The 19753-nt window shown below is 33.6% G+C and overlaps 2 protein-coding genes and 1 pseudogene across 2 annotated transcripts; 2 read left to right on the top strand and 1 right to left on the bottom strand.

The window, feature by feature from the left end:
• Positions 1-393: 393 nt before the first annotated feature.
• On the top strand, positions 394-2087 carry LOC132613556 (putative UDP-rhamnose:rhamnosyltransferase 1). The gene has a single exon (XM_060327623.1). It carries the CDS (start codon positions 495-497, stop codon positions 1944-1946), a length of 1452 nt encoding a protein of 483 aa, XP_060183606.1. The 5' UTR covers positions 394-494; the 3' UTR covers positions 1947-2087.
• A 2316-nt stretch (positions 2088-4403) lies between these two features.
• Positions 4404-14141, bottom strand: LOC132615328 (putative UDP-rhamnose:rhamnosyltransferase 1). Its single transcript, XM_060329912.1, has 4 exons — positions 12802-14141; positions 12675-12733; positions 5752-6349; positions 4404-5238 (listed from the first exon to the last, which is right to left on the bottom strand). Exons 1-4 carry the CDS (start codon positions 14004-14006, stop codon positions 4404-4406), a joined length of 2697 nt encoding a protein of 898 aa, XP_060185895.1. The 5' UTR covers positions 14007-14141.
• LOC132613559 (UDP-glycosyltransferase 91A1-like) lies at positions 8505-11179 on the top strand (annotated as a pseudogene).
• Positions 14142-19753: the final 5612 nt, after the last annotated feature.

The following is a 19753-nucleotide window of genomic DNA, read 5'->3' as shown; positions in this document are numbered from 1 at the left end:
TGCTTCTCAAGAAATATTAATTATAAAACGTATTTGACTATTTTATCCTTATTTATGTCTAAGATATAATCTCTCTCCATTAAATATTTACGTTATTCATGTGTCCAACTCATTAATGATAAAAATTTATTAAGGATAAAATGAGAGAGAAAATATAATTAATTATGCTTGAACTTCAAAAACGATAAATAATTTGAGATAACTATTTTTACTAATCACAATAAATAATTTGAGACAACCATTTATAGAGGTCCACATAGAAATGGACTTTGAACAAAAAAATGAGGGCCAAAATAAAATTAGGGAAAGAAAAATGCAGCAACGTGTAGCATCATGATAGTATTTCAATGCTTTGTGAGGACGACAAATTTTTAAGATCTTTGTTTATATATAGTACTAATACTAATATATGGCAACATAAAATATTACTCTACTCCTATAGTAGTAGTGAAAAAACAGGAGAGAAGCACAAACAAAAGAAAATTGTGTAAGCCATGGATCCTCATCAACTTCTCAAATCCAAGGCAAATGGTGATGAAAGCAATAAAAAGCTTCACATAGTTATGTTCCCATGGCTAGCTTTTGGTCATTTTATCCCATTTCTTGAACTTTCCAAATTCATTGCTCAAAAGGGTCACAAAATTTCTTTTATTTCAACCCCAAAAAACATTGAACGTCTCCCAAAAATTCCCTCAGAATTTTCCAATTCCATAAACTTTGTAAAAATCCCACTTCCCAAAGTTGATGGCTTGCCAGAAAATGCAGAGGCCACTATGGATATAAGAACAGAAGAAATTATTTATCTCAAGAAAGCAATGGATGGTATGGAAAAAGAGGTGACTATTTTCTTGGAGAAAAATTCTCCTGATTGGATTATTCAAGATTTTGCACAATATTGGTTAGCTCCTATTTCAGCCAAATTAGGAATATCAAGAATTTACTATAGCATATACAATGCTTGGTTCATTTCCTTCTTTGGTTCCTTTGAGCACATGATCAACACAAACAATTGTACTTCACCACCAAAGTTGGAGGATTTTTTGGTACCACAAAAATGGATCCCATTTGAAACAAAGGCTGCGTATCGCCGCCACGAGGCACGTTGGGTGGTGGGGTCAAGCCAGAAGAATGTTTCTGGCGTTTCGGACATTTATCGTATCGGTGTCACTATAAAAGGATTAGACGCTATTATTATTCGACACTGTCACGAGTTTGAAGGTCAGTGGTTGAAGTTGCTGGAGGATCTTAATCATGTATTCGTGCTTCCTACGGGGTTGATGCCACCTGTGGTGCAAAGTAGTAGCGATGAGAGAAATGAATCTTGGATATCGATTAAAGAATGGTTAGATGACAAACCGAAAAGTTCAGTGGTTTATGTAGCACTAGGAAGTGAAGTGACGATTGGTCAGAGCGAAATCAACGAGTTGGCTCATGGGTTGGAATCATCCGGATCACCGTTCTTTTGGGTCTTGAGGAAGCCATCCGGGTCGGGAAATAGCAACCCGATTGAGCTACCGGATGGTTTTGAAGAAAGAACTAAAGGTCGAGGCATAGTATGGAAGAGTTGGGCACCTCAGTTGAAGATACTAAGTCATGACTCAGTTGGTGGATTCTTGACTCATTGTGGATGGAGCTCGATTATAGAAGGGTTAATGTTTGGTCATCCGTTGATTATGTTACCTTTTTTAGTTGATCAAGGACTGAACGCTAGAATTCTAGAAGATAAAGGGGTTGGTGTGGAAGTTCCAAGAAACGAAGAGGACGGGTCCTACACGAGTGATTCAGTGGCCAACTCAGTGAAGCTAGTAATGGTGGAAAATGCTGGAAAGATAATTCGAGAGAAAGCAAAAGAATTGAGTTCCCTATTTGGTAACAAAGACCTTCATGATAAGTATATAGAAAATCTGATTGAGTTCTTGGAAAATCATAGGAAAGTAAAGAACTAATAGACATAATTTATACACAATAATGTAAGACACAATAAAGCACCCACCCCGTTTGGTGAAATCTGTCCTGCCTTTTCCTTTTTCAATGTTTTGGTCCTTTTGGTTGATGTTAAATCAAATATGTGATGTTTAGATTTTTTTTGTTGATCTGTACTTTGCTTCATTGCCTTAGTTTTTAGGGCCGGATTAACTATAAAAGTTACGAATTTTGGCAAAATTCTATAACTTTTATTTAAATTTATATTCCTGTTAAGAAATTTATTTTAATATGCATAAATAATTTATAAAAGAAATTGTAAGTAAAAATGATTATGTTTCAAAATCATGAATCGTTTTTGTTCTATGGAGTAATTTTATTTATTACTATATCCTATTTTCACTTTTTTTTTTCTCATAGAAATATGTTCGTTCAAGAAGAGCTCATAAAATGTGAATTCACTTTCGCTGAATCCTCTTGACTTAATTTTGTCTTTACTTTTTTATACTTTAAATTCTTTTTAGTGAAAACCTCGATTCCACAATTACTAATAGCAAATAATACCTTATTAAATTGATGGAATGATAATTAATTCGTACCAATCAAAAGAAATGGATTCATGTGGACCATACTGGAAAATGCTTGGACTAATAAGTTCTTCTGTCACTAAGACATACGCTGAATAATATACTTTGAGCATTAATTCAACAATGGCAGCTAAATCAACAAAGCTGCCATATAATGCTTTCTCCATCAATCATTCAATTGTGGACAACCTTTATTTTGACTTTTGACATTTGTAAGATAAGATCAAAAGCAATTGATTTGAGCGCTAGGTGAGAGAAAAAACAGGGCTAGAAGGAGCGTGAAATCCCAACAGAGAGAGGAGATTAAGGAGGTGAGTTTGTATAAAAATAAAATAAAATAATCGGCTATTGCCAGTTAAAAGATCCTGACCGTGACAAGAGAGGTTATTTAAATAGTAATCACCCTCCATCTCCAAAAGATTGTAAATTCAAGTCGAAAGTAAAAAGAGAAAACTCGTGAGGAGGAAAATAAAAGCCTGACCGTGTAAACAGGAGTTCCTCTAATAGCGGATACTAGTTAATCTCTTTCAGATATTATTGCCCCGTAATGATGCACATTCTAAAATGTATCTGGAAAACAAAAGGAAAGATAAATCATATATAGCTTATAATACATAACATCCTTGGACAAAAAAATATTTATTTACACCTAGTGTTTATCCCAACTTATATTTGCATGAATATGATCTTTGCATAAGTTTTTCTTGCTCAGCAAAGGCGAAATATTAATATGTATTTTTCACTTATTTATCATTAACCATGCTAATGGACGTAATTCGATGTGAATACCGACAATAACCAATTTCTGCTTATAGATCCCTACTAAACATACCTAATTTATAAAACGAACGTTATTTTTTAAATAGCGATCCCAAAAATGACTATTGTGCACGTCGCGTGATGGTTTTGCCAAGATGGAGTGAATTGGAAATTGGGAAAGGGTCAAAAATATCCCTCTACTTTAGAAAAAGGGATAAAAATATCTTCCGAACTTATTTTGAATAAAAAATATCCTTCTCATCCTTAAAATTTTCAAATATACCCCTGTCTTGACGGAAATTATCTCCCAAAATAATCCGAAATTATTTTTGAAACTCGCTCCATCATTTAAACCCGATCCAACTAAATAATAACCCATAAGATCTCCTTATTCTCCCAGTTTCCTCAAACTTTAAACCACGTATTGGGGGAATAAATAAATTTTATGGGTTATTATTTAGTTGGGTCGGATTTAAATAATGAAGCGGGTTAAAAAATAATTTTGAGTTATTTTAGGGGATAATTTCAGTCAAAACAGGGATATATTTGAAAACTTTAAGGATGAGAGAGATATTTTTAACCCAAAATAATTCGAATGATATTTTTAGGGCTTTTTTGGAAGTAAAGGGATATTTTTTTTACCCTTTTCTCTGGGAAATTCAACTGAACTCAAGAACATGTGGGGCCAAGTTTACAAAAACTGCTTAATTTTAAAAATATTTTTATTTTATTAAAAATACTTTTCATATAAGTACTTTTATGCTGTAGCAAATCGGCTTCTTTTTTTGCCCTCAGCTCCTTTTATGCAGTTTCATTACTTTTGCTTTTTAGTATTAATATCCTTTCCATTTGATGTGACAGTAATCAATTGGATACATAGTTTATCTGTTTTGATTCCATAATTGAGAAGAGGAGAGGTTAGGAAAAAGTTAAAGGACGTGTGATTAAATTAATTGGAATTGTTTGAAAGTTGTAAAAGTTATACAGAATATCAATGAAATTGCATAAGATATTGGGACATCATTATAGAGAATGAATGTTACATAGAAGTTTGACTGTATTACACCACACAAGAGAGAATTTCCCTACATCAACAGGTCCAATGATAAGTAGATGAATATTAATATTTTATAATTAATCCTTAGGCATAGTTCTTTTCTTAAGAAGATATTCAACAAAATCATCTATGTATTTATAACTTAAATCTCTATTTCCAAATATTTTTCTCATTTCATTTGCTTTCTCCCAATAAATTTTTCCCTTCTCATCATTCATCACCAAATTGAGTGACTCAGCCACTGAGTTCCGAGTCAAAGTTCCATCATTTTCATTTCTTCGAATTTCAAAGCCCACATTTTTTTCTTCTAAACCTCTAGCATTTAGTGCTTGATCTCCCAGAAAAGGTAACATAACGAGGGGTTTACCAAATTGAAGTCCTTCTATAACAGAACCCCAACCACAATGAGTCAAGAACACACTGATCGAGTCATGTTCCAATATCATGAGTTGTGGGGCCCAGCTCGTCCATACTATTCCTCGATTTTTGGTACGCTCCTCAAAACCTTCTGGTAACTTTAACGATAAAAAATCGTGTTGTTTTCTCAGAGCCCAAAAAAAGGGCGAACCGGATAGCTCCAAACCATGAGCCAACTCAGTGAGTTCATCTTGACTCAGAGTTGCCTCGGTTCCTAGCGCTACGTAAACAACTGATTTTTCATGTTGCATGGCTAACCAATTATTGATAAAACCCCATTCATCGTCTTTGTCACCTTCGTCATCTTGTAACGAAGGTGCCAATAGGCCAACTGACACGATAGGTTTCTGATGCAGCTTGGGAAGGAGATCTAACCATTCTTTCTCGAACTCAGTGCAACTCCGAATTAGAAACACATCACAACCGGAAACTGATGCCCCGAATCGAAGCCAATCGGAAACACCGGAAACATTTTCTTGTCCATGGGCAAAAAACCTATTGGAAATTTAAATAGAATATGAAAAATAGGAACAAAGGCTAAGAGAGTGGAGAGAAAACTAATACTGGTAATAAGTAATACGATCCATTTGTCTTAATTTATGTGATACACTTTTTTTTTAGTCTGTCCCAAAAAGAATGATACATTAATATATTTAGAAATAATTTAACATGAAACTTCTCCTCATATCCTTAATGAAATGATTTACAACTACACAAATATCTATGCCTTGTTTTAGAGCACAATTTTCAAAAATCTTATTTTCTTTCTTAAACTTTGTGCCTAGTCAAACTATATTACATAAATTGGGACATATGAATTAACTAACTTGATATTCCATTGAGAACAACAAAGTGAACATGAAAACTTCACAAAAATCCTCAATTACTAGCACAATTTAAGCATCTATTATGACCTTATTTTGACTAACGGATTGTAAAAATAGAGCAACTACTCTACCAAATAAAAGGAATTACTAAGTCAAACTTTGAATTATTATTTAACAATACCTGTTTATTTCATATAGCCGATATGTAATATTAGATGGAAAAGGGATCCACTTTGGAGGAACGGTGAAATCCTCAGGCCTGATCCTTTCAAGATTACCATCCATTATGTCATTCGTCGGACCAAAAAACACACCAGACCATGCATTAAACGTACTAAAGAAGGCACGTGAAATTCCAAGTCTACCCGCTATGGGGGGCAGCCAGTAAGGGGTAAAATCGTAAATGATCCAATCAGGGGTCGAGTCTTCGAGGAACCGAGTCAACTCCGGTTCGAGCCCATCAAAGGCTTTCTTGAGGTACTGAACCTTCTCAAGTGGTACATCTTTAGTGGCCTCTGCACACTCTGGTAGACCGTTGGTTAAAGGTAGTGAAAGATTAACGAAATCTATGGAGTAAATTAACTTTTGAGTAAGTTTTGGGAGTCGATCAATGTTTTTAGAAGTTGAAATATAGGAAACTTTGTGACCCTTTCTTGCAATTTGCTTGGCAAGTTCAAAAAATGGAATTAAGTGACCAAAAGCTAACCATGGGAATAGTACAACATGAAGCTTTTTAGTGTCAGCCATGGTGTGTAATGCAGTGAAATGAATCGTTGTTTCTATAGTTTATGTAACATTATAATCTATATAACATTATAATCTAGTACTATATTAGTTTTGTATCGAGGTGATGGTGGAAACTTATGTCATGTTCTTGTTATAAAATTGCCAATTATTTTCATATGTTACATACATTGACTGACTTTGTCTTGTTTATTTAACATCATAATTTGTACTAAATTAGTGTAAAATTCATGTTTTTTATTGAGATGATGGTGAAACTTATGTCCTGTTCCTGTTATAAAATTACCAATTATTTCCATAAAGGACATGTTACCTACATTGACTGAAATTGTCTTTTCTATTAGGGTGAAAGAAGAATATTCGATAACAATAATTACTCTACTCAAGAATCAAGAATTCATAATTGTTGTCTTTTCTTAATTTCTTCATATATGTTCGTTTTGACATGATCCCATTCCCATCTTAATCGAAGTACTTACTTCAATAATATCAAAACTAATGCTTTTTTTGTTTAGTTATTCCGCATCTAAAATTATTAGCGCAACTAATCCATATTCGTTTCGTATAAGGCTCATTAAAGAGGGAGAAATACTTTCTATCAAGACGATCTTCATTCTCAAGATTCGGACACGACCATACAAAACATTTGGTTATTGATGAAGAGGCAAATACATTACAATCTCTACCTTATTAACATTACAATCTATACAATTCTTACATTACTATAATTCTTGCATAACTTAGTACTTACATAATACGAACCAAACGATCCCTTAAATAGAAGACTTCCCCCTCCCCTCCCTAGTTATATATATATACACCTAGGAACCTCCGTAATGTTCCTATATATATACCTTGCCCCTTTACTTAGTAGGAAAATCCCCTATTGAGGCTTAACCACAACTAGAGGCGGACCCAGGATTTTAAGACGGCGGGGGCACCATTATCTTAACATACACAACAATAAAAATTTTAATGACGACTGAGAGATAATACCGTGTTGGACCGGTCACTAATAGAGTAGCAGTGACGAAAATACAAGTATATAGGGAAAAAAATTGTGTTGGAGCCGAGATTTGATCTCGGGTGGTGACCAGTGAGCACTCAGGGGCACTTTTACCAACTGAAATATTTTTGCAATTATATTTGAGGGGTCCTTTTACAGTATATCATAGTTTTTCAAAGTATATATATAGGTTTTTTTTCGAAGTTGGGGGGCACGTGTCCCCCACCCAATACGTTGGGTCCGCCCCTGACCACAACAGTCTAAGTTTTAACATTAACGGTATAAAATATATTTATATAATCATGTGTCTCTTGATAAATACAAATTGGTGATCTAATAAAATAATACTCGAACACAGTATCAAAAAATAAAATTTATCAAATGGAGTATAAGTTTTTTTTCACAATGTTAAACTTAAACCTTTTAAAGAACAACATCTTCTGAGTAAAGTTATTTTATGACAAGATCCCATCTTGTGGCCCTATCCTTGAATCTCCACAGCAATGAGTACAAAGTATTGGGAAATCCAAGAAGAAGAAGATAATATAAGAAACAGAGAGTTCACAAAGCATTAACTTTCTTGTCAAAAAAAGGGTGGGTGAGTGCAGAGATAGGCTGAAGATCTCAATAATTGAACAGAAATTAATGTGAATTAGTGAAATGGAGTAGTTATCCTTCCAAATGTAGCAAAGGAAAAACCAAACGTATCCGTTAGAGATTCTTTTATATACAATCATGAATTTTAATGTGCGATAATAAGTTAGGTTTCAGTTTATATCAAACTACCGATTAATTAATGTTTATCAAGAGGTTTAATTTACCTATTTCTTTGATATTTATTTTATAAATATACTATTTTACACTTTTAACAATTAAAACATAAACCTTTTATTTTATTCCCATTCTATAACTTAATTAACGTGTCTATTGAATCAGGGGTGAAGCTATAGCTTTGCCTACGAGTTCATCATAAGCCAGTAATTTTGGCTCAAATCTTGTAGTTTTGTATAAAAATTTACTTACTATATATATAAAATTGATCAAAATCCCATTTTTTAGAATTATAAGTATACGTGCATGGCATACATTTTTTCATTTCTTAGTTGTGTCCATCCACCAATAGACGTTTTCTTCATTATATAAAGGAGGATAAACCAAACCCAATATCACACGTAAAATAATCAAGTGACTCTTCAAACTCTTTCTCATGGCTATTCATCCCGAACACAAAAAACTCCACATAGCTATGCTTCCATGGCTAGCTTTTGGTCACATGCTTCCATATTTAGAACTTGCAAAGCACATAGCTAAAAAAGGTCACAAAATCTCCTTCATTTCCACTCCAAGAAACATTAGCCGCCTCCCGAAATTACCCTCAAAATATTCCCCTTATATACATTTCGTCGAAATCCCACTTCCACTAGTAGAAAATCTACTTGAAACCGCTGAAGCCACAATAGATTTGCCGCGCGAAAAAATCCAGTATCTTAAAATAGCATATGATGGTATGCGCGACTCTGTATCTCAATTTCTGCAAACCGTTAAACCAGACTGGATTTTCTTCGATTTCGCGGCTTATTGGGCCGGCCCAATAGCTAAGGAAAATAATGTTCCGAGTGTTTTTTTCACTATTGTGATTGTCGCAGTATTGGGATTTTGCGGGCCAGCGCCCGCCTTAATGGTGGGCTATGGCTCCTTAGATGAACTCCAAGTTCTTACAACTTCGCCAAAATGGGTGAAATTTCCTTCAACCGTTGCTTATCGATTGTACGAGGTTTTAAGAATGCAGGATACTTTCATAGGTAATGTGTCTGAAGCATCAGATATTTACCGGTTTGGTGCTGGTATTCAGAGTTGTGATTTGTTGGCTCTTAGAAGTTGCTCAGAATTTGAACCGCAATGGTTACATGTACTAGAAGAGCTTCACTAGAAACCGGTCTTTCCTGTCGGTCAACTTTCATCATTGACCGTTGACAATGGCGACGATGAAAAAAATGTAGCATGGACAGGTACTCCCTCTACCATATTTTTATGTGTCATTATTTCCATTTTAATCTATACTGAAATAGTACAGTATGTTATTTAGAAACGAATTTAACGTAAAACTTTTCATTTTATGTTGATATAATTACATAAATGTCATGACATGTTACACAAAAAATTTTGTGTCAAAACGTAAACAAAATTTTTTGTGAGTGATATCGACATTTTAAAGATTGAACAAATGAACAAATCAATGTAATGATTAATGTGTTTTTTATTTGTTTCATATTTTCACTTCATATCGCCTAAAAGTACATTTATCAGTGTTGAAATAATTTCTTTCTTGCTTAAATTTCGTTCACTAAACACCGCCATTTAAAATCAACAGGACTAGAGAGTACTATAAAACAATGGCTTGACTGGCAAGAGAAAAGATCAGTGGTTTACGTCGCGTTTGGCAGCGAGGTGAAACCGAGTCAAGAGGAACTCACTGAGATAGCTCACGGTTTAGAACTTTCAGGATTACCATTCTTTTGGGTACTAAGGAAGCAACTCGGTGAATTTGACACCGAGATGATCGAATTACCAGAAGGGTTTGAGGAAAGAACAAAGGGTCGTGGGGTAGTGTGCACTGGATGGGCCCCACAGTTGAAGATACTAAGTCATGACTCAGTGGGTGGGTTCTTGACTCATTCTGGTTGGAGTTCAGTAGTTGAAGCTATTTCTTATGAAAAGGCACTAATTTTATTGCCATTTTTGAATTATCAAGGTTTGAATGCAAGGTTATTAGAGGAGAAAAAGATGGCGTATTCAATTCCCAGGGATGAAAGAGAAGGGGCGTTTACGAGGGACTCGGTGGCTGACTCATTGAGTTTGGTGATATTAGAGGAAAGAGGGAAAGTGTATAGAGAAAATGCTAGAAGTATGAGAGAATTATTTGCTGATAAGGAAAGACAAGAAATGTATGTTGAGAATTTGATGGAATATTTGCAGAAGCATAGAGAAATCAAGAAAGAAAATGGAGACACAACACAAATAAAAGAGAGCTAACTATGTGATGATAAAATTCTGCAAATTCAATCAGCTCAATATAGATAGTATATTATGAGCCCGTTTGGATTGGCTTATAAGTTAGCTTATAAGCTGTTTTCAGCTTTTTTGAGTGTTTGGCTGGCCAGCTTAAAGTCATTTTGTGCTTAAAATAAGCTCAAAAAGATAATTGGGCCCATTTGACTTAGCTTATCTAAAGCAGCTTATAAGCTGAAAACAGCTTATAAGCCAAAAAAAATAAGTTAGACTACCCCAACTTATTTTTTTTAGCTTATAAGCTGCAAACAGCTTATAGGCATAAGCCCATCCAAACAGGCTCTATATATGTTTCAATATCGTTCAATACTCGGCTCAGGCGGAAAATTAAGAAAAGATCATATTTTGGTTATCAATATCTCTATGATTAGAGTAGAAAATTTCCATAGAAAATTTCCACTTCTTGTGAGTAGAAAATCACGCCTCTATATCTTTCAAGTCTAATATGCTGAGGATATGACCTTTTTTCTCAACATTGATACGCAGAGGTCTAGTCCCCCTACACTCTTTGTATTTTGCTATTGGTCAATAAATATCAAGTGGTTCTAAAAAGATGCTTTTAATAATTACTAGTTCTTTATTTATCTAATTGATTGTCATAATGTTTTAACAAGTTTAATTAAATAAACGTCTAGTCCTGTTGAGGCTAAATAAAATAGAGTATCGAATCAATTATATTTATGATATGGCTCAAATAGGCACGCCGTTATTTTTGCTAATCTAATTCATTTTTGTGTCCTAATAACATATATGATCGTGAGTTTATTATGTTAATTAACTAATATTCATATAAATCTCTGTATTTCCTTCATCGAATGAAATTTATGTACAATCATGTATGGCAGATATAGCCTATTATCAACGGATTCAATTGAACGTAGTATATTCGACACGAAATATTTCATTATTTCAAAAAGTACTAAGAGTTCAAGTTCAAGTTATTTAGATACGAAATAATATCATCGTACGTGTTATTCTTTTTGCTACAAATAATCAAATTTACTACCTTCTATATACATACACGCACATCCATTCGTGCTCCAAATCTTCTATTGGATTTGAAGATTGAAAGTTCAAAAAAAGATACTCCGTAATATAGCATAATTCCAACAAAAGATAGAAATTCAATTTCTTTGTGCTGTCCATATTGCCAAAGAATCAATTACAATTTGTCTACTAGTAGGTAACGTACGCTTGATGGTGACATCCTACAACATGGAGCACGAGTAAAATTATACACGTCTCATATCTTTACGTCGTTTAATTAGTAGGGGAACTTGAATCTAAATTATAAGGCCAAACATGACTGTTAGAAAATTGCTAATCCGTAGAAATTCGACTCGTCAGTAATGTTTTCGAATGACTTTTCGTGAAAAATTCCTTTCTGACAAGTCAAAATTTGACTCCAAAAATTAGCGATTTTCTGATACGGCGTCTTTTTGTTTATACAAAGATCTTGACCTTTTTTTCCCCATGTTTTAAAGCTAAAGATATTAGTACCCCGACACTGGACAGAGGAAATAATCTAAAGAGTAAAAGCCGTATCAAATTCCACTGAAACTATGATATGTATTTGCTTGAGTCATAATGAAAGTAAAAGTTGTTATTGTTCGAGTATGATTTTCACAATGAAAAGTCGCAAGAACAGGCATCAGCAATTTTATTACAATACCTTCTGACTTTTTAAACAATGAATTGAATGGAAAAATAGATGCTCAAAACTTTCGTTGAGAAAAAAGGGAGTAAACAATGCCAAACATTAAAAATAGAATATTTGCTTTATCAAATCGAGCGATTAAAGTTATCGTATTTTTTTTTTTCTTTTAACGGGAAGAAACAATTGTTTTAAGTCGTCCCTAACTAAAAATCGTCACGAAGGGCTGATGGAGCTTCTCAATAATAACATTGAAGGTGGTTTAATAACGTATTTACAAAAATAATCTAAAATAAAATTGATTAGTAGAAGTATATAATTATATAATGTTTGGATAGTAATCGAAAACAAAGAAAATAATCAGCGCGTAATCTAATATAGCATTTGTTTGACTTTATTAAGCTCGAAATTATTATTACTTGCATAAGTCACTCAAGAATCTATATGGAGTATTATGTGCTATGTGCGAGAAGAACTGTGAAACTAACAATATACTATGTCGACGCATAACAATTGTTATATTATTACTATTTGTCAAATTATTATTATTATTCATCAAAACAATACTGACATTATAATCCTTGCATAATTGGTATGTAAACTAGACCAACACTAAAAAAATCAAAACAACCTTTGCACTTTGCACTTAATCTGTGTAAGTGCTTATAATCGAAATATTTGCGAGTTGAGCTGACATCGCAATTATTGAAGGAAAAAGAAAGTGCAGAAACACAAGTTTCTCTTCCCATTTCATGTTTTAGTCTTTTTTATAATTTTGAAGATAACTTAATATATTCTCCACATAATTATCTTGTCTTTTCTTGTCACAAAAAAGATGTTTCATCTCTGTAACCTTCTTCCTGTAAATCTCACCCTGTTCTTTGACGAGTACCAAATTCAATGACTCAGCCATTGAGTCACGAGTGAAGGACCCGTCTCGATCATCTCTCGGTACCGAATACGCCATCTTCTTCTCCTCCAATAACCTAGCATTTATCCCCTGATCAGCCAAAAATGTTAAGAGAACCAATGGCTTCTCAAACTGAATTGCTTCCACTACTGAACTCCAACCCGAGTGACTCAAAAATCCACCCACTGAGTTATGACTCAGTATCTTGAGTTGTGGCGCCCAGCTCGTCCACACAATTCCTCTCCCCTTTGTTCGTTCTTCGAACCCTTCTGGTAATTGAATCAATTCATCATCAGATTCCCCTCTTTTAGTTCTCAAAACCCAGAAAAATGGTAATCCAGAAAGCTCTAGTCCGAGTGAAATCTCAGTGAGTTCATTTTGACTCGGTTTTGCTTCACTACCGAAGGCAACGTAAATCACTTTCCCTTTTTCTTGCTTATCAAGCCATGATTTCATCTCTCTCCACACATCGATCTTCGTGCTGTCGTCTTCATACGACGTTGTCGGCAGTTGCCCCACCGGTAAAACCGGTTTCCTGTGAATATTCTCTACTACCTTCAACCATTCTGGTTCAAATTCTGAACAACTCCTCACAAGCAAAAGATCACAATTTTCAAGAGTTTTATACAAACGAAAAATATCAGAAACGTTCTCTTCATCTCCGTTCATGGAAGCGTCGAAGATTCTTGAAACTTCGAACAGCTTCCACGCAACAGTAGTCTCAAACGGCACCCATTTCGGGGAAACTGTATACTCTTCTGGCGTCTTTCGAATTTCATAGTCGTTGTTTAATCCAGGTACCGGTCCGGCAAAACCCAGAAACGCGGCGATGAATATGCTGAAATAAGCCGTTGGAATGTTGAATTTTTTAGCAACTGAAGGAATCCAGTAAGAAGTGAAATCGAAGAGTATAAAATCAGGCGTTGAATCTTCAAGAAACTTAGTCATGGATTTTTCAAGTCCATCTTGAGCTATTTTGAGGTACTTGACTTGTTCATGAGGGACATCAATAGTTGCTTCTGCATTTTCAGGTAACTTTTCGACGTGTGGCATAGGAAGTTTGACGAAATTTAAGAAAGGGACAAGATTTGGTGGAAGTTTTGGTAGACGATCGATGTTTCTTGGAGTTGAAATGAAGGAAATTTTGTGACCCTTTTGAGCTATTAGCTTTGAGAGCTCTAAGTATGGGATCATATGCCCAAAAGCTAGCCAGGGAAATACTGCAAGTAGTTTTTTTGCTGTTTTCTGCCATTTTTTGTGCTGTGTATGTAGATCTCTGATTTTTAATTGAGTACCAATAACCAATTGGAAGCTACGTATACCTAAAATATAATAAGAATATAGTTATATATATATATATATATATATATATATATATATATATATATATGTTTTTAAGATATATATGTTTAAGTTATATGTATACTATATATTATAAGTATATTCTAGTTATTTTTCAAGTATATAACTTTCTAGTTTTTAATTTAAGTAGATGTATATTATAAGTATATTCTAGTTATTTTTCAAGTATATAACTTTCTAGTTTTTAATTTAAGTAGATGTATATTATAAGTATATTCTTAGTATATTTTAGGTATATTCCTAACTTAATATAAGTAAAAATATGAATACAAGTAAATAGAAGAAAGCTCAATGAGCCATATATTTTATTCATTCTTGGATAACATTTATTTGCAAGTTGTAATTTTTTTTAACTTGCAAATAATACATGAGTTGCAAAGAAATAGTAGAATAATAAAATCACCAATTCTCAATCATTTGGTTAATTTCCCCCATATCATATTCGGCCATGGAGATATCTTCAAAGTCTTCCATTTGATCCGGTCCACTTGCTATCAAATCTTCAATCTCTTCCTCTTCGCCTTCCTCCGCTTCTAACTTTTGGTTGCGTCGCTCCGATCTAATCCAATCGCGAATGCACACTAGTACTTGTAAGCTAAAGCCGGATAATGAGTGTCTATGGTCTCCAATTTGTTGTCTTCCTTGGCTAAATGCACTCTCCGAAGCCACAGTTGATACTTGAACCGTAAGGATATGTCGAGCCATTCTTGAGAGTATCAGATGACTTGCCTTGTATTTCTTCCACCATGCTAAGACGTCCAACTCATCTAGTTCCTTGATATCCACATTTGGCTCCATCAAATAAAGTGATATTCATCAAAGTTTGCACTACAAGAAGGATTGGATGTGAATGTAAAACTTTTAAATCCGACAAGTCTTTTTTGCTACTTTGAGAAGTAATAGGGCGTGGAGCAACGGGTGTAGCATGTTCTTCCAAATTAGAATAATGAGTAAAAACTTTTCTAAACTCGTCATCAATAGCGAGTTCGGCTTCAGCTAAAGATGGTTGAACTCCCTCTTCAATTTCTAAAAATGTATAAATTTGATCAACCAATGCTTTAGTATAAGACACTTTTAAACAAGGATTTAAAAGAGAACCCAATATAAATAAAGTTGGGATGGAAAAAAAATACTTCTTAAATTTTGTTGTCATATCAAAAATAGCCGCTTGATAACCGGGTTTATATTTATACTCTTGTAAAACTCTAGCTATTTCCGCTAATTAGGCTAAAATTTCGGTTACCGTGGGATAGAATTGTTTAGAAAAAACAAGAGTTGCATTATAAAAAATTTCTAAGAGTTCAACACATTCCTTAACATCTTCCCAATCCGTAAAATATAACCAATCATCACTATTAATATTATATTTGTTGTGAACTTGTTGTATGGGAATCCTATACTCATATGCTTGTTGTAGCATAATGTAAGTGTAGTTCCACCTAGTCTCAATTTCTACTTGAATTTTCCTAGGTCTAAGGTTATTTTCCACACAAGCATTCTTAAAATCTCTAATTATTCCCCTATTAGCATTACAAAAAAGAAACGCAACCACATCTCTAACTTTTTGAATAGAATCTCAAAACGCACAGGACCATCTTTAACAATTAAGTTTAAAATGTGGCAACTACATCTTACATGAAAAATATTTTTTAGCGGAGGGCTTAATTCTCTTTTTAAAAGACCAACCGCCTTTGTATTATTAGAAGCATTATCTAAAGCAATACAAAGTGTTTTTCTATAAATGTTAAAAAATCTCATAATAGTAGACATTGAATCCGCTAAAAATTTTCCATTGTTGCAAAATTACCAACTCTAACAACAATATTATATTTGCAAAATTAATAATTGAAACTATAATAAGACTTTATAATATTTATTTGAGAGAAATTTAAAGTGGCTAATTGTTGCAAAGTAACTATGATTGAGAGATTGAGATTTGAAAGAAAGAGAAGAGTGAATTGGTGTGGATTAAAATGAAAATGGAGAGGGGTTTATATAGGGGTGGGGGATGGGTTAAAGTGTTTAAAAAAAAACTTGGGGGGTTTGGGGGGGGGGGGGGGGGGGGGGGGATTGGGTTTGGGACCGTTTGGCAACAGCCATTTTTGCAAATGGACCATTGCCCAACGGTCCATTGGGCTGCCCCAACGGCTACAATTAAAAAAAAAAAATTAATTCCACCGGTTTTACCAATTTAACCGGTCCGGTTCTAGTTGTACTAGTTCCGGTTTTACCAGTTCCGATTTTACCTGTCCGGTTACCAGTTTGAACCGGTTAACCCGAACCGGTTGACGGGTTTATGTCAAATGACGTAGCATGTCAAATCAAGTGAAAAGAGCCAATGGGAGCATGCCACAGTCAAAATGATATAATACATGATCAGTAAAATCAGTGAATAATGAAAATGCGCCACGCATATAAAATGACATGTTCCACCCAATCAAATTTGATCATATTGCTTCAATCTGATTAGTCAATAAGAGTTTTTCTTCATACAACTCTTCCCTCCTGCAACTATAAATAAGGGTTTTCACTATTCAGAAAAGAACTCTATATTCTAACAAGAAGCCAAGAGAGACAGGACGTCGTTGATTTCTCTACAAGCTACAAGCATTAATCAAGCAATCAAGTGTTTCTCTAGAAGTTAGATCAAGACCAAGATTCAAGTTGAAGCCTCAGGCCCCTTGAAGTCAAATGCAGTCAAGATCAAGTCCACCAAATCAAGATCAAACTCAAAGACCCTTAAATTTAATTTTCAAAAAGAAGAATCGAAGGATTCATAAAAATTGTTACATCACTATATTAAAATAAAATATTACGATAGTTACAAGAATTTTTAATCTTGATTATTTTTTTCGACATTGCAAACAATTAATATAATTCTTCGTTCCCCAACAAAATGATAAAGGATGGGAGCATCTAAATTAATTGGTACATGTCGACTTTAGTAATCAACAATGAAGGGCAACCAAACATGTCAGGATAATTCTAAAGAAACATATCAGGAAGCAGAGGATCGTGCTAGCTAGTAGCTAGTGGGAGGTGGTCTTGATTGAAAATTTATTCGAGCTGATAACGTATTTTAATATAAATTGAAAGTGAAATAAAAGTATCGAACGAAAAAAGTTAATTTGTTATAAAATAATAAACTAAGAACAAGAATATTGTAGTGAAAGAGAGAAGAGATGAAATATCTTTATTTCTCTTGATGGATTCATTTACAATGAAGGAGAGCCTCTATATTTATAGGGGAAAAGTGGTTTGATCTCAAAGTCATTAACCCTAATATTTCTCCTAAAGATAGACATTCATAATTAAATAATATTTATAACATTCCCCCTTGGATGTCTATTTGGTAGATAATGTGCCTCGTTAAAACCTTATTAGAAAAAACCCAATGAGAAAAAATCTAGTGAAGGAAAAAGAGTACACATTTCTAATAATACGCTATTTGGTTGCCTCATTAAAAACCTTACAAGGAAAAACCCAGTGGGACAAAAACCTTGAAAGGGAAAAAGAGTACAACGCGTATTAACTCCCCCTGATGAGAACTTCAATCCAAAAACTTGAATCTTCGCATTCCAATCTTGTGAACCATCTTCTCGAAAGTTGCAGTTGATAGAGACTTGGTAAACAAATCAATCATATTATCACTTGAATGAATTTGTTGCATGTTGATATCACCATTCTTCTGGAGCTCGTGTGTGAAGAACAACTTTGGTGAAATAAGCTTTGTTCTTTTATGACATGACATGAATTATTTTTGTACCCATAAACTTTTGGTTTATTGTGGCATGCAATTCACCATGCTTATATTTGTAGTACAAATCGGGTAACCTTTCATATTCATATTTCTTTTCCACTATGACATTTTGAAATATTTAGTCCTCCAATCATTTAAATCTTCAATATGATAACCATTTACTTTAGTAAACTTCGGGTTTACTACTTGTATTTCGATCATAACAACTTTGGAGATAGGATGAATGCCATAATAATAAATAAACTCTTTAGGAGCTTTCAATTTATTTTTCATAATCAGATATTTTGGACACTACTGGTGTCATGATTCTTGTATATAAACAATTAGGTTCTTCTGGACCTTGATTATTACTTTTGTACTACCAAATATTGCTTAGACACTGCAGGTGTCTAGAAAGAGAATTTGATTTGATATTTCTGATGTCATGAAAGAAAACGGTAAGCGAGTGGACATTTAGAAATAATAAATTCATAATTGAATTTTAATCTAAACTTGCTTTGAGAGTTATCCATATCTTCAAATAAAATGACGTACGCAAAGTAAAATAAATACACATTAAATATTAGTACTATTAGAAAGTACAAAGTAAAAACTAAGTAATATAACAAACCAATGGTTATATTCCGATGAGAACCAATACAGACATGTGATATCAAATGGATTAATGAATATAGTACAGTTTACACACACACATGCAAAACATTCTTTGGCTGTGGATATACACCATAAACACATAGTGATAGCCATAAAATAAAAATGCACAGAGACTATACAACTCATAAAGAAATGGTTTAAGATATATTTCACACCTTTCCTAATGGTCTAATTAACAAAGTGATGGACACTTCCACGTCATCTACTTAAAGTTTCAAGTCCTTGTTTTCATCAAATAGAATTACATCCATCTTGATAAATTTTCATCAATATGAAAAAAAAAATGACTAATTAATAAATCCTACTAGGATACAATAACTCACTTTTCTAACTTTAAAAGGTTTGCATACACATAGTACCTTTTAAAGAGAATCCTTTTATGATGTATCGAAGACTTAATATAAATATATTAATTTAATGAAATTGGGTAGTGACCCATATCTCCTTATACCAGAACAAAGGATGAAAACACAGAAATTATTATGGTTCTTATTAATGTATCTAGTGCCTATGTGGTTTAGGATCAATCCAAAACAACAGTACGTACTACTCGTGGTTTTACACGTACCTTAATATTCGACAAACAAATAATAGTTGTGCACTTGGTTTTGACATATTATTAAGAATATGCACTACATGACATATTGGTGTACTTCCTCGAGGGAAAATATATATAAATTGTTATTTCCTTCGGGAAAATTAAAAACATACAGTAGAAAACATTCAACAAGATTTGCCATCTTTTGCCTTAAAATAAAATTGACCAAGATATTTCTACGTACGACAAATACATGCAACAATGACTTTATACCACAAGAAGATATTGCTTCAAATTATTTTTCATATATCTTACAATTTCTTTCTGCTTTTACTTCTTAAGGAGTAATTCAAAGTTCAACCACTCGAGTGTAAAGTTAGAAGTTCCACCAACTTTGGGGGTAAATTTAAGAGTTCACTACTTCAAGAGAAAATTTCAAAGTCTTGCTGCTTCGGGAGTAAACTTCAGATTTACTACGAGTAAGGA

This window comes from Lycium barbarum, chromosome 10 (genome assembly GCF_019175385.1).
Source record: "Lycium barbarum isolate Lr01 chromosome 10, ASM1917538v2, whole genome shotgun sequence".
Taxonomy (NCBI): domain Eukaryota; kingdom Viridiplantae; phylum Streptophyta; class Magnoliopsida; order Solanales; family Solanaceae; genus Lycium; species Lycium barbarum.
The sequence above is the reverse complement of the archived record's forward strand: the minus strand, read 5'-3'. Positions and strand labels throughout refer to the sequence as shown.

Coding starts and splice junctions, on each gene's coding strand:
- LOC132613556 (XM_060327623.1), top strand. CDS start 495: ATGGATCCTCATCAACTTCTCAAATCCAAGGCAAATGGTGATGAAAGC.
- LOC132615328 (XM_060329912.1), bottom strand. CDS start 14,006: ATGCCACACGTCGAAAAGTTACCTGAAAATGCAGAAGCAACTATTGAT. Junction 12,734..12,801: donor CAAAATTATAAAAAAGACTA/AAACATGAAATG, acceptor TTGCGATGTCAG/CTCAACTCGCAAATATTTCG. Junction 5,239..5,751: donor CGGCTATATGAAATAAACAG/GTATTGTTAAAT, acceptor AATTTCCAATAG/GTTTTTTGCCCATGGACAAG.